We start from the raw sequence: 14,139 nt of genomic DNA, 5'->3' as shown, positions 1-14,139 counted from the left end.
CAAACCTAACATAAATGCTATGATTAGCTAAAGAACTAAGAAGTCAAACTTACATCATCTATGTTTGCAACACAGTGAGTGCTCATCATTATGAGAAGCAAATTTCAGTAAGTGAGAAAATCAAAACCAAGTCTCTTTAGCATCAAAATCCTTTATTTTTTAGCAATTTTACCATTTGGGTAAAAAAAGATTTCTTATCTTAAAATTTCTAGAGTAGCAGTAACAGTTTGAAGCTCTTATTCATAGGATGCTTTTAAAAAAGCATTTCATTATCCATTAATGTTTATGTATATACAGTGTGTTAAATCCTTATACACCAAAATAGAATTCTTTCTCAAGTGAGATGAAAATGCATACAAGGTAGAAAATTCAGAGGGCAAAAATTCTAGTAAAATAACCTATTTAATAGAATAAATCCTAGTTTAAAACACATTTCTATCCCATGTGCAATGTAGCTAAATTACCATTTCTATGGAACCTCTAACCTTTAGATTTCATGACGTTTTAGCATGCTTAAATTCTCAATAGTATTATTCTTTTACCCTAGTGTCGTATGTTTAATATTCATTTGCATTTTTCTTCTGATTCAATAATAATTTTGAACTTTGACACATAATGGCTGCATGAGGGCTTAACGCTTAGTAAAATGGCTAAGACTTTCTTTTAACATGTGTATTATTGTTTTAATGAGTTTGTTTTGAGCTTGCTGAGCAGAGGTGATCTGGTCTGGGATTCCCCCCAGGCCAGAGCTTATTTTGGCAGTGGTTTTCTCTTATAGACAAGTTCTGTGAGTTCCTTCTTTCCACCTACATTAGCAATCCCAAATGTTTCTTGCATATTCCTGATTTGGTTGTCTTTTCTAATACCATAAGAAAAGTCCGTAAGTCCATACCTGACTTTTTCCTCCTGCCTTCTTTTACAGGGGTTCTTAGCTATGTTACATCAAATATTCTATGCCCCAAACTTGACAAAAGGCATTTTAATTATTCTCTATTTGGAATTCTTCAATTGATCTTGATATTGTTTATACCAACTATTGCCTTTCTTCTTTATTTAATTTATATCCTCAGTCATGACAGAAGACAAAGAGAAAATACCTTGCCACAGTTTTTCATAGGATCTAAGCAGGGGAGGCGGGTATGGTAACTTACGTTGACCAGTTAAAGAGTTTTAAATGATTTTGAAAGCAGATCGGCTTTATCATTTAGGGCTCTCTTGACCATCCTTTACAACTAGCACCATTCCTTAAAAGGTTGCCCAAGGAAGGTTTCCTTTAGGAAGGGAAACTGACACAGGAATAAGTACCCTGGTTAAAACCATGGGTGATAGAAGCAAGAGCAGAAGATTTATCTCGTCCTCCTGGCCATATTGCCTCCATCTGTCTCCAGGGAGAACACGCAGTACACTCTAACATGGGCAGTCTTCACCTAACGGATCCAGAAGAGCTGCGGGGTCAGTGCACACAGTTGCCGAAGCAGCTAACTTAGATCAAGACCCCACAAGGCACAAGGACAGAGGTGTAACAACAGTGTATTTTGGGGAGGGTGCAGAGCAGACAGATCTATAATAACGGTTGTTCACCGCAGCAACCGGGGCCACACAGATGGAGCAGAATAGCCCGAATCTCAGCTTTGATTCAGCAACATGCTCTAACCATGATGCCGTCATTTTTTCCTTCTGAGAAAAAGTGTAATCTAATAGGCTACCCTCTCACAACAGCGCCGGGATACTCAGGCTTTGACCCCTTCAGAGCAGAGGTCTTCCGAAAGATTAGGGGAGCTAGCCCGGCTGTGAAGCGACGTGAGGTCCTGGACAGAGGTTCCCTCTGTGGGCACCAGGCAGCGATGCCTGAGCCAGGCTGGGCTGGGCCGGATGTGAAAGGAGACCCCTGCACCCCCGGCGCATCAGCGGGACTCCTGCACTTCGCAGAGGGCGGAGGAGAGCGCAGTCCTGGGTGGGGGCTGCTCTCCTGCGAGGGGAGAGAGCCGGCCATGGCCCAGGCGGTGCAGACTCAGAGGTGGAGAGAAGGGACCGGAAAGCGGGGTGGAACTGCGTCCCGAAGGTGTGAGGAAGTGGCCTTGAAGGTTGAGGGCTAGGCCGGGACCTGGGCAGCAGGGAAGAGTGAGGGAAAGACCGGCTCTTCAATTCGTTTCTGTCAAAAGATGGCCAAATTCCACGCTGCCCTTCCCCCTCCGCGCCTTTCCTGGCACCCCCCCCCCCCCCCGGTTGCTCCCAGGGCTGCGCGAGGCGGCGGGAAGGTCCGGGAGAGTGCGCGCGTGGGGAGGAGGGGACGGGAAGAGGAGACCCTCCCGTGCCGAACCTCCCGCCCCGCCGGCCCCTCGGGAGGCTCTGGAGTTGGGGACTAGAGCTCTGCCGCTTTAAGCTGGGGAGTGGGCGTCCCCTCCGGCCGGGTGACGGTCCGGGGCGGGCCCTGGCGGGCGTGCCTATGCAAACCAGGAGGTGGTGCCGGCGGTGGGCGGGCCCGTAGTAAAATATCGGGGGCGGGGCGGCGGGAGGTGCGGCGGCCTGGTGGGCGGGGCCCTGCGGGAAGCTGGGGGCGGGAGGAGGCCGCGGCGGGTTGGTACCATCGCGCGCATCTGGGGAGGGGGACGAGCGACTTTCCCTGGAGGGGCACGAGCGACTTTCCCTGGAGGGGCGGGCCCTTGCCGGTCGCGGGGCCGGACGCTGAGGCGGGGCGGGGCGGTCCCGGTTCCCCGCGGGCGGGACGTCGGGCCGGGGGGGAGGGGGCACCCTCCGCTCGCGTCCGAGGCGGGGCCGGCTGTACCTTTCGTGGCGCGGTGCGGCGGGGGAGGGCCGAAGGGAGGGAAGGGGCGGGACCGGGAGGGGGGAGCCGGAAAGGGGGAGGCGCCGGCGGACAATGGAGCCTATGTGTGCTTGCCGGAGTGGGACGGCGCCGCTGCCGCCGCTGCCGCCGCCGGGGGGAGACGCTGCGCCGCCGCTGCCGCTGGCCCCGGCCCCGGCCCCCCGGGGCTGAGAGCCGCCCCGGACCCAAGCCTCCTTCCCTGCTCCGCACCTCCTCTCCCCTCCCCCACTCCTGCCTCCGGGGTAAGTGGCACCTGGGGGAGGGGGAGGGGAAGGACCGGAGCCGGGAGTAGTGGGGGCCAGGTCCGCGTCCGCGTGTTTTGAGCCGGTTTGGGGGCAGGGGTAGCCACAGCCGCGAAGAGCGGGGTGGAGGGGGGCAGAAAAGGGGCGGGGGCCAGGGTTGCGGATTTAGTGAGGCGAGTCTGGAGGAACCTGTGGGGGGAGGTGGGGGTGCTTCACGGGCGGTGGAGAGAGAGGGCATCTCTTCTTTTTTTGAAAGGTTGTGTCCCAAGCAGTGCTTGGAGAGGTTAAACCAGGAGAGTGAGGACAGTCCCAGGGTCCTGGGATGCAGGAGTGTTGGAGGGGCGAGATGGAGAGCTAAATAAGGGAATTGGGATTGAGTTTGATGGGGTCTGTAAGACCCCTGAGATGGATAGAGGTAAAGGGGACTTTGCAGGCCAGTGACTTGTTGAAGGGTAGGGGGAGGTGGAAGCTGGGAAGAATGTATGAGTAGTTAAGGGCCCAAGCAGGTGAGTTGGTGATGTCTAGGTCACTGAGTCATTGTGGGGGTCTTGGGACACACCAGTGATTTCCAAAGTGGAGCCGGAGTCACTGGCCTTTGAAAGTTGCAAAGACTATTAAGATGTCACTGATGAGTGCTGGGTGAGCCTGGTGAAGTGGAGATATCCTAAGTAAAACAACAGCAGGGTTGGTTATTATGTCCAGAGGGAAGGAGAGGGAGGGGCCAGAGGCCTGTAATAGTATTGCTGGGGGCCTTATGGGAAGGCTACCAAGCATGAAGGAGGAGGCCAGAAATCTGTCCTCCAAGAGGTCTGAAGGAGGGGGAAGGAAAAATGGGTTTTTAGTGATAGGAGAGACTTAGAGCCTAGATTGGAGTCCAGCTGGGGACTAATAAAGTTACTAGATAAGTTAGAGAAATGGACATAACTATCTCTTAGTGGAGAGTCTGTAAGATGGGATAGAATTGATGCAAAATTTGACTTTGATTACAGCAAACATAGGTAAATCCCTGGCAGTGATTTCAGTGGGGAAATGATTTTCTATGTAAAGAGTTACATTTTGGTCAATGATGGGTATTGGAGTATTAGTTAGCACTTGATATATTCAGGAATTAAATGTTCGTTTTGGGGCAGAGATTTGGATTTGTGCACTGAGCAAAGTGATGAATTAGAACTAACAGACAGTAAGGATAAATTGTAAAATCATTGAGAGATGGGAGGAGGGGGCAAAAGGATGTTGGAGGTAAGACTCATGTGGGTTTAGAACCTTTGTGGAAATTGTGCAACATGATTGTCCTGTTTTGTGTTTTCTACTGAATACTAGTGATTGGAAAGCTTTAGCAAGGAAGAGATGTTTGCGTGAATAGTGTGAAGGCCCTACATAAAAATTTAAGAAAGACATCCTTATTCACTATTGAAAAACACCCAAACTATTAAAGACACAGATGGGTTTATAAGAGGAGCTGTTAGTTAAATGGCATAAGGATGCTTTGAGCAATGGAGGTTCCATTAGTTGTTTGAGGGCTTGGATAAAAAGAGAAATTGTATTTTATTTTATTTATTTTTATTTTTATTTATTTATTTTTTGAGACGGAGTCTCGCTCTGTTGCCCAGGCTGAAGTTCAGTGGTGCAATATCGGCTCACTGCAACCTCCGCCTCCCAGGTTCAAGCTATTCTCCTGCCTCAGCCTCCCAAGTAGCTGGGATTACAGGCACATGCCACCACGTCCAGCTAATTTATGTACTTTTAGTAGAGATGGGGTTTCACCATGTTGGCCAGGGTGGTCTCGAGCTCCTGACTTCCGGTGATCCACCCACCTCAGCCTCCCAAAGTGCTGAGATTAACAGGTGTTAGCCACCGTGCCCAGCTAGAAGAGAAATTTTTTTTTTTTTTGAGACGGAGTCTCACTCTGTAGCCCAGGCTGGAGTGCAGTGGCACAATCTCGGCTCACTGCAACCTCCGCCTCCCCATCCCAGTTCAAGTAATTCTCCTGCCTTAGCCTCCACAGTAGCTGGGATTACAGGCACGCACCACCATGCCCAGCTAATTTTTGTATTTTTAGTAGATACAGGGTTTCACCATGTTGGCCAGGCTGGTCTGGAACTCCTGACCTCGTGATCCGCCTGCCTCCGCCTCCCAAAGTGTTGGGATTACAGGTGTGAGCCACTGCGCATGGCCTAGAAGAGAAATTTTAATGTAAATTTGAGAAAAGTTGATATGAGGAATGGGAGTATGAGATTTGGAAGTTTTATGACTTAGAGATTTGGAATTGAACCATTAAAACATTTTGTTAATAACCATGTTGAATATAAGATGATAATGGTTTCAAAAGAGATGGTAGATAGACAGGGAGGTCATTGGCTAAAAGATAAAAGAACAATTTCCATAGAGTTCTCATTGTATAAGGCAAGTGTATGTCACTTGCTTCCTCAGAAGTGTCTGCTCCTGTGAATAAAAGAAAATGCTCTCTTGTTTGTGGGGGGAAAAGAATACAGATGTTTCACAAGCATTATAATAAACTAAATATTTGTTCATGGTGACTTGGTACAGTAGTTAGAGCCTTGGATGTAGAATCAGGAAGTTCGTTCTCCCATTGACTTATGTGTGACTTTGAACAAATCCCTTATATTTCTCCAGTTTTCCCATCTACAAAGTAGTAAAACCACCTGCCCTAACCACTCATAATGGCGTTTCTGCCTAACAGGTTAATGCCTAACTGCAAAGTGCTCTGAACATCTCTTAGAATGAGAGATTATGTAGCCCAACTCTTCCAATTTCTGTAAAACTACAGTCTTACTAACAGACCAAATTCAGCTTTGGTAATGTGCTTGATCAAGGAACAAAAAGGAGTATCTTGTACATCTGTCTTGTTCTGTTGTTTGGGTTTTTGTTTTATATTAGTTTTGAAAGGTAATGCCTCTCTCCCTTTAGTGGCAAGACAGTAATAGTGATGACAATTGTAGAAATGTAAGCAAAGGTCCCCATGGAGATGGAAGATAGATGCTGTTGAGTACTAACCTGGGCTACGCCAACCCCAAATGTCTGAGGCCTTGGATATGTTTCCTGGCTTCCTGGCAGCTTAATTTTCTTCAGCTATGAAATAGTGTTGGCAGAATAACTTCTCTGTCTGCTTTGGTGAAGATTACTTGCTCTAGATCAGGGTTTTTTGTTTTGGTTTTTTTAAATTGAGACAGAGTCTTGCTCTGTTGCCCAGGCTGGAGTGCAGTGGCACAATCTCAGCTCACTGCAACCTCCACCTCCTGGGTTCAAGCAATTCCCCTGCCTCAGCCTCCCAAGTAGCTGGGATTACAGGTACACGCTACCATGCCCAGCTAATTTTTGTAAATTTTTTTTTTTAGTGGAGATGGGGTTTTCACCATGTTGGCCAGGCTGGTCTCGAACTCCTGACCTTGTGATCTGCCTGCCTCATCCTCCCAAAGTGTTGGGATTGCAGGCTTGAGCCACCGTGCCCGGCCAGATCAGGGTTCTTAACTTTATAATGTCCCATGTGCTCCTTTGGCAATCTAGTGAAACAGAGGACCCCCTTCTGAGAATGTTTTTTAAATGCACAAAATAAAATACATTGAATTATAAATCAAATGGAAACAGTCATCAAAATATTAATTGTAACAGTATGTTTATAACACATTAAATAATAAAATATAGCTGCAGGTCTAATGAGACTGTAATTTTTGAAGTAGTGTATATGTTATGCCAAGATATCTACAACAACTATGTGACATGAAAATGTCTTGTGGTTTCTGTTGGTGACAAGGTCACAGAATTGCTAATAATACCAGGGATGGTTACTTCCATTCGCCATTGAAGGCCATGCAAATTTTTACTTAGAGGTTGGTCAAAATGAACATCTGAGCTTTCCCCAGGAGGTTCACAAACATTTTCCCGTCCCCCAGGTCTATCCACAGACCTCTTGGGAGTCCGTGGGATCCCAAGTTAAGAACTCTTACCCTAGACCAACTGATTTTTGAATTGAAGGTTATATTATCTCATGGCCACTTGCATTTTAGGCTTTGCAGTATTTTTTAGCATCTCCACCATGCTAAGAACAGGAGCATAGAGAAGACATGAAACAAAAGTCCATTTCACAACCTGTGATGACTGTTTTTGATTGTGGAAAATGTTAAAAACAATGATTAAAATGAGGCTTTTGTATCTGGTGGCTTTTGCTTTTCTAAATTCCCAGTCATCCATTAGCATGGTTAGGCCTCAGTGGGATGGATTTGGGCTGCAGTGACCCTATCTTGGACTTCTTGTATTTTGAGTTTTAGTGGTTTTGCCTTCCTTCTCCCTTTTTGACCTAATTGTTTTCTTACTGTTTCTTCTTCCAAAGATTGCTTTGGCTGCAGAGCACTGGGGAATGGGTGGTTTTCCTTGGAATCAGCATGAATTGGAGTATGAACTTTTCTTTTTCCTTATCTGTATAGGACTGAATGTGGGCCCAGTTGGCGTCATTCTGCTTTGACCTAAACATTCCCATCTGATTGGGTGGCAGAGATCATTTTTGGAAAGTTCTTCCGTGTCCCAATGTAGAAGAAATAGCAAATTGGACATATTGAAAGGTAAAGAACATCCTGATAAGTCAGTTCCTTTTGTGATTCAATCTGAATATGTTGGATTTTTGTTTCTGTTTCTATAGGGCCTCTTGTAAGTTAAAACTACGTTTATTCATTATTCTAAGAATTCTCAAGGCAAAAGTCATCAAACTAAATGCAAGTCAAAAATATAAGAGCAGTTACACCTTTCTGTGAGCAGGGACTTGTACAATAACTCATTTCATAGGGCCAAGGATAAAGGCAGGTGGTGAGAAGTTAAACAGGTATTTATCATATCATCGTTGTGTGTGAATGCAAGGTAAAGGTAGCAATACACAAGCCCCAAGCTCATTATAATACATGGATCAAACAGCATTGATTGAGTTTCTACCAGGTATCAGGTGCTGAGAGGAGGAATGACAGTGCCCTCAGAGAGTTCCGTGTCTACACATACAGTTTTGTGTTATAATAGTTTGTGATTATAATGCCGGGGGCCATGGAGGACATACAGAGGAGAGTTGGTAATCAAGGAGAATTTCACAGAGAAGGGACATCTGTGCTGAAATAATATTTTGGGTAGCCATTATTCCAGATGGTGATAGTTGAAATTCATTTTGAATGCTTGAATTTTGTCAAAAATCTTTAGCTTGATATAAAATTTAATTTGCTTAAAGTTAGCTATTAAAAGGTGACAGAGGTATTTTTACCCCATGAGTACTAAAATGTACATTAATATTTTGCTTGGACCAAGGTTTTCTCTACATGCCCATTGCATAGTTTACTTTCTCCACATGTTGGGGAAAGATTGGTTTTTCCTATTGTGTACTTTTTCTGAGAGGAAGCCTTTTAGTAGTCGGTATGCCAGAAGTTAAGAATGAGCTAGGAATGGAATCCTGAGGCTTTTTAGTTCCACATTCTAAGTTTGATACTATGCCTTTTATGGAGTAGTCATAACATAGAAATGAAATTTGTTAAACATGACATTGTTCTAATAAACTGGACTTCTTAGAGCAGGGAAATGGGAAAGCATCATTGGAAGAGTTGAAATTGGAATCATAGAGGTGATTCTGAGCTTGGTTAGATTAATTTGTGAATTTAACAACTTGATGGCATGCTTCTCTAGGAATCCTTCTAAAGATTCCTAAATAATTTAGCCCTAAGACAGTCTGCAACTTGCTTCTCCCTTGCCACTTCAAAACTATAAATTCTGGGCAAAGAGGGAGGCTCAGTGTCATAATTCTAGTTTACAAGGACTAATGGTGGAAATTGTTCTGCTTGGCCAGTACTTAGTGTTTTATTGACTTAGCCAGCTCAGTTCAGTACCGCACTTTGCACACAGTAGGCACTGAATAAAAGGAAGTCATCTGGCCACATTATTCAGCTCTTAAGTTCCCCACAAGTATATGAAAATAAATGTTCTTGCTGGATGTAGAGTTATGGTGGAGAGCAGGGAGAACTGTGAATGATCTTCACTTTGTAAATTCAGAGACATATCTGGAATTTTGTCTCTTCTCACCTTTACAGTCAGCTTTCAAATCTCTATACTAATAAGGAATGGAAAGAAGCAAAATTATGAGGAGTTTCTTTCTACTAAATTCCCAGAATTCTAAAAAGTAGAAAACTTGATTTGCAGTTTATATTTCTCCAGCCTCTGAAAATAAAATGTGCAGTTGGGAAGGAGGAAAAGCCACAAGAGCCTTGAACTGGCTACAGATCAGATATGATCCTTCAAAAATTGGGAGTTGATTCTATTTGTGTGGGGGATGACAGCTTCCTCTTAAACTGATATTCTGGAATAAATAAGAAACCTGTTTTTCTCTTAAGATATTCATTGACAAATTGATGTTGTTGATTTTTTTAAAAATCTGCTTAGGACTTCTTTTTTTTCTCGTCTAGACAAGGGTCATCTTTGAGAAGGGGGTTCCTGGACTCCTCACCTCCAGGATGAGCACTGCAGTGTCGTGACCCTTGGGGTTTTGGTGAGTACACTGATGGCTGATAGCACTGGAGCACACGCCTGGCTTAGAAGAATGAGCTTAGGGAAAAGCTTCAGCTTTTATTTAACGATTTTTTTTTCTTTACATCACCCAACCCTCCCGCTGCCTCCCCATCCAGCTCCTGCCCTTGGTCACCACCATTTTACTGTCTGCTTCTACTACCAACTTTTTTAGATTCCACGTATAAATGAGATCATGTGTTACGTATAAATGAGATCATGTGTTATTTGTGTTTCTGTGCCTGGCTCATTTCACTTGACATACTATCTCCAAGTTCATGTACATTGTTGCAGATGACAGGATTTCCTTCTTTTTAAAGGCCGAATAGTATTGCATTGTGCATATATACCACCTTTTCTTTATCCATTCCTCTGTTGATGGATACTTAGTTGATCCCCTGTCTTAGTTACTGTAAATAATGCTGCAGTGAACATGGGAGGGCAAATATCACTTCCGTATACTGATTTCATTTCCTTTGATTAACAACGAAAAATTTTTAAAGCAAATACTATGTGCTAGGCACTATAGTAATTGCTGTGTATACAGAGACGAGTAAGTCAGTTGTGGTCCCTACCTTCATGGAGCTTATGGTCTAGTGGGAGAGGTGAATGTTACACAGATGATCACATAAATTGCATATGTAATTACAAAGCATGAAAAATGTTGAAAAACCCTAGATGCTTTAAAAAGAATGTAATAGAAAATTTTATGTAGATTGATGGCATTAAGGGATTCTTCTCCTCTGAAAAAGAAACACTTAAGCCAAGACTTCATTCATTCAACAAAACTATTCAAACTTGATATGGGAAAGTTGAAGTTTAGGGAGAGAGGTGTCAAGAATTACTTCCAAATTTCTGGCATGAGCAACTGGGTGGATAAAGGAGCCATTTATTAAGATATGGAAAACTGAAGGAAAAAGGTTTCAGGAGGAAGGCTATACACAGAATTGAAGAATTCATGTTTGATCCTGTTAAGTTTGAGACATCCAGGGAGATGTCAAGCAGGTAGATGTGTATACAGATCTGCTGGACTGGACCTGCAAATTTGGGAGTTGTTGGCATGGAGAGAACTTGCAGCATGAGAAGAGAAGATGACTCAGAGTAGAGTCCAGAGGAACTCTAAAGTTGAGAGATCAGGTAAAAAAGGGACCTGCAAAGGAAGCAGATAAAGAAGGCCTGGAGAGGTGGGAGGAAAGCTAGGAAAATGAGGTGTTATGGAAACCAGGAGAAGAGTTAACAAGAATGAAGTGAGCAACTGGCAGAATCTAAGAGATGGAGTAAGATGAGATTAGCAAAGTGGCCAGTGGTGACCTTAACAAAAATAGTGGTCACTATGATCTGGGGGTGGAAGTTGGTTTAAAATGATTAAAGGTCGAATGGCAAGTGAGGAAGTGAACCCTGTGTCTCGTCAACTCTGTGGAGAAATTTGGCTCTAAGGGGTAATAGAATGCTAGACCTGGGTTTTGTTTTGCTTTTTTTTTTTTTTTTTTTTTAGCACTGAAAGATTCTACAGCCTGTCTGAATGCTGATTGGAAAGATCCAACAGACAGAGGGGATGGCCAGAGGGGAGAATGAGAGCTCTCAGAAGGCTGGAAGGGATAGGCTTAGTCCACCTGTGGCTGGATTGACTTTTGGGAGAAAGTGGGCTATTTTTTGTTTCAGTAATAGAAAAGAAAGAGGAGATAGATATTGATGAAAATTGGTTTGTGTATTTAGCAGTTAAGAACTTTCTGCCTGGCAACATCTCTTCCTATTAAGTACTGGGCAAGTCCAGGTATTGGGAGTGGGAAGGAAGGGAGGAAACGGGGTACCTAGGAGACGTAGAAGGTATTTTGAAATGGCTTCTGGCATGATAAGCCAGCGTGCTTGCTAGAGAGTGTAGTAGTCATAGTAATACTTAACACTGGAGTGCTTACATTATACTGCTGAGCACTTTATATGAACTAGCTCACCTTGCCCACCAAGGCTCTACTTTAACAGGCACTACAGTGATGAAGAGCATAGACTTTGGGGCCGGAGTGGCCAGAGTGCTGGTTAAATGCCCACTCTACCACTTACTAGGGTGTGAGCTTGGGCAAGTTACTTAACATTGCAGAGCCCGTTTTCCCATCTCTAAAATAGAAATAGTGGTGGCACCTGCCTCCTGGGGTTGTTGTGACTGGGTTAACATGTTTGTATAGTACTCAGAACAATGCATGGCACATAGTAAAAATTTTAAGTACTAATTTAAGAAGAGAAGAGAAAAACATTGTATAAGTAGATCTAAGGTGTTAGGAGATGTAGTTATGTTGGGGGAAAAAAAATCTCTCTGGCTATAATGATTCTGTGGAAGATCCTTTCCAGTCCTTAAAGGTGGTTAAACAATTGAACTCTAACCTCCTGAAGAGCCTAATTTTATTCTTTGGAACTATAGAAGATGTTTGGCAGACTTTTTGCTCAGTCGTTTTTATCATCAGAAAGGCTAAAAGTAGGGACAACTTATTTCCTTGGACTAGGGATTGAAAAACCTAGATTTTGATCCCAGTCACTGGGTGAGCCCACATGCTTATTTCAACCTCTGTGCTGTCTCTCCCTCCATAAAGTAATGGGAAGGAAGATGGCTTCAAGGAAAGAGCCAGGGTCTGAGAGCAGTGATTGGAAACCTGGAAGAAGCCATTCACACCCCATGTGCTCCATTCATTCATCTCTAAAATGCCTGTCAATCAAAGTCAGGCAAATTGTGAGAAAATGAAACTGTATGTAGAAGTACTTCGAAAATAAAAGTGTTTTATGTTCACAGCATTATTATTAGAAATAATCTTTGCTACCAGCTCATCATAAATGCTTGGCAGATTAATGAGGTGATTTGATAATTGTAATGTTTTGAGTTTCTTTGGAAGACGTGTGTAACACAAATGCCAGGTGTTTCTGTTATGGGAGAACTTGAATAAGTCACAGAGGATCTAACTACATGCTTAGTACATCATGCTGAGTATTATAGAAAAACAAAAGAACTTTAAAACAAGGTTCTTGGCTTCTAAGAATATAGTTTTCACAGGGTGATAAAATATACACCTAGTATTATTCAGTACGACATGTGATTGAGTACTAGAATACGTGATGCAGACAGAAAGTACTAGAAGAAGTTGTGGAGGGGGACTATATAGGTGGTAACTGCTTTTCTTTTCCTGAGGTAAATGTTTTCTGATGGCTTTGTCCATGCAGGATTCATTTTCTACTTCTATTTTCCCAGTGATTTCTAATGTTCATTGAGAGGTTACAAAATGGTTTATGATTATATGTGTCCAACTTGACAACCACAATCCATTTCTTAGTCTAAACCAAAAAAAAAAAAAGCTGGAAGCTGATGGGGATAAAAATAGAACCTTAAATATAATCAAGACCAAAATGTTTTTTAACATGCTGTCTCCTGAGGTCAGCATAGAAACATTCATAATGTTTTTATTCTAGTTCTTTTTCCTGACTTTTTTATTTGAAAAGGAAAAAATTTAATTGAGTGTACTCAGAACTTCCATAAATTTCTTTCACTGTCCCAGGTAAAATAGCTGAGACTATTGCAGATTTCTAAATGAAGAAATAGACCTTTAACATGTGACAGTGATCATAGTGCTACAACCTAGGATATAATTGATCCTCCCAATTTTAGCCCAGTCTCCATTCTCTCAAAGTCCATGTAAGCTGCAACACCTGAGCTGTTTCTAACTCCCTTTGGTTCTGTAGTCACTAGTCCTGCACCTAATATTCTCCTCCTTCATTCCTATACTTTGTCAATAAGATACTAGAAGCTGGAAGGGGGTTGATAAGAGGATAGTGGTTACAAGAAAACCATAATGGAATTACCCTGGGAGGGAGCAGAGACTTAAAGTATGTCTTGGTTTTACCTGAATTTGTCTAGGCTTCCCTGAATAAAGGACTTTCTCATTTGTTCTCTAGCTAGGTTTGGGAATATTTTCTTGACCTTTATGCTTCAAATTAGCCTTGCAAATTGGCTCAAAAAATATCTTAGCCTTCAAAGATGTTCTTTTACTTTCAGAATTATGGATCATTCCCATGCTTACCCATGCCTGCAGTCCCTGTCATTAAGCAGTGAGAACACTAGACACATACTTGGCATAATTTAATAGAAAGATCATGGAAATCAGGGGGCAGAACTGATTGTATTTGGTGTTGGTTCAATATTTGATTTCAGAAGTACCTCCTTTAAAGTCCCCCCACCCCCAAGGCCCTGAGAGTGTAAACATAGATTAATTTGCATCATGGTTTGAAATTGAGGGGGTTGTTTCATTTCAGTGCTGTTGTTTGCATCAGAACTGAAACACCAGATAGTTACTATGGATCTGCGGTACCTAGGGGTTTCAAAGCATTGTTTTGAAAAAAGAAAGACACAAGTTTTTGAGGGTTTTGTATTCAAAACTACAGAAATGTAAGGGAGAATACATAGCTAAAGAGAAAACTGCCTTTCTCACCTGCTCACCCTTGCCTGGTCCATGCTGCTTGCGGGGGAGGCTTGCATGCTTGGCAGGAAGT

At 43.3% G+C, this 14,139-nt stretch overlaps 1 protein-coding gene across 1 annotated transcript in view; it reads right to left on the bottom strand.

Annotated features, from left to right (window-relative positions):
• Nucleotides 1-4,162: 4,162 nt before the first annotated feature.
• The window catches only part of ACP6 (acid phosphatase 6, lysophosphatidic), a 71,876-nt gene continuing 61,899 nt past the window's right edge, over nt 4,163-14,139 (bottom strand). Inside the window, exon 10 of the mRNA XM_055102222.3 lies at nt 4,163-5,240. Within this exon, the coding sequence (XP_054958197.1) occupies nt 5,214-5,240 (27 nt within the window). The 3' untranslated portion in view covers nt 4,163-5,213. The remainder of the gene's footprint in view (nt 5,241-14,139) is intronic.

The sequence above is a fragment of the Pan paniscus genome, chromosome 1 (genome assembly GCF_029289425.2).
Source record: "Pan paniscus chromosome 1, NHGRI_mPanPan1-v2.0_pri, whole genome shotgun sequence".
NCBI lineage: Eukaryota > Metazoa > Chordata > Mammalia > Primates > Hominidae > Pan > Pan paniscus.
Note: the sequence above shows the minus strand (reverse complement) of the source record. Positions and strands in the feature narration are given on the sequence as shown.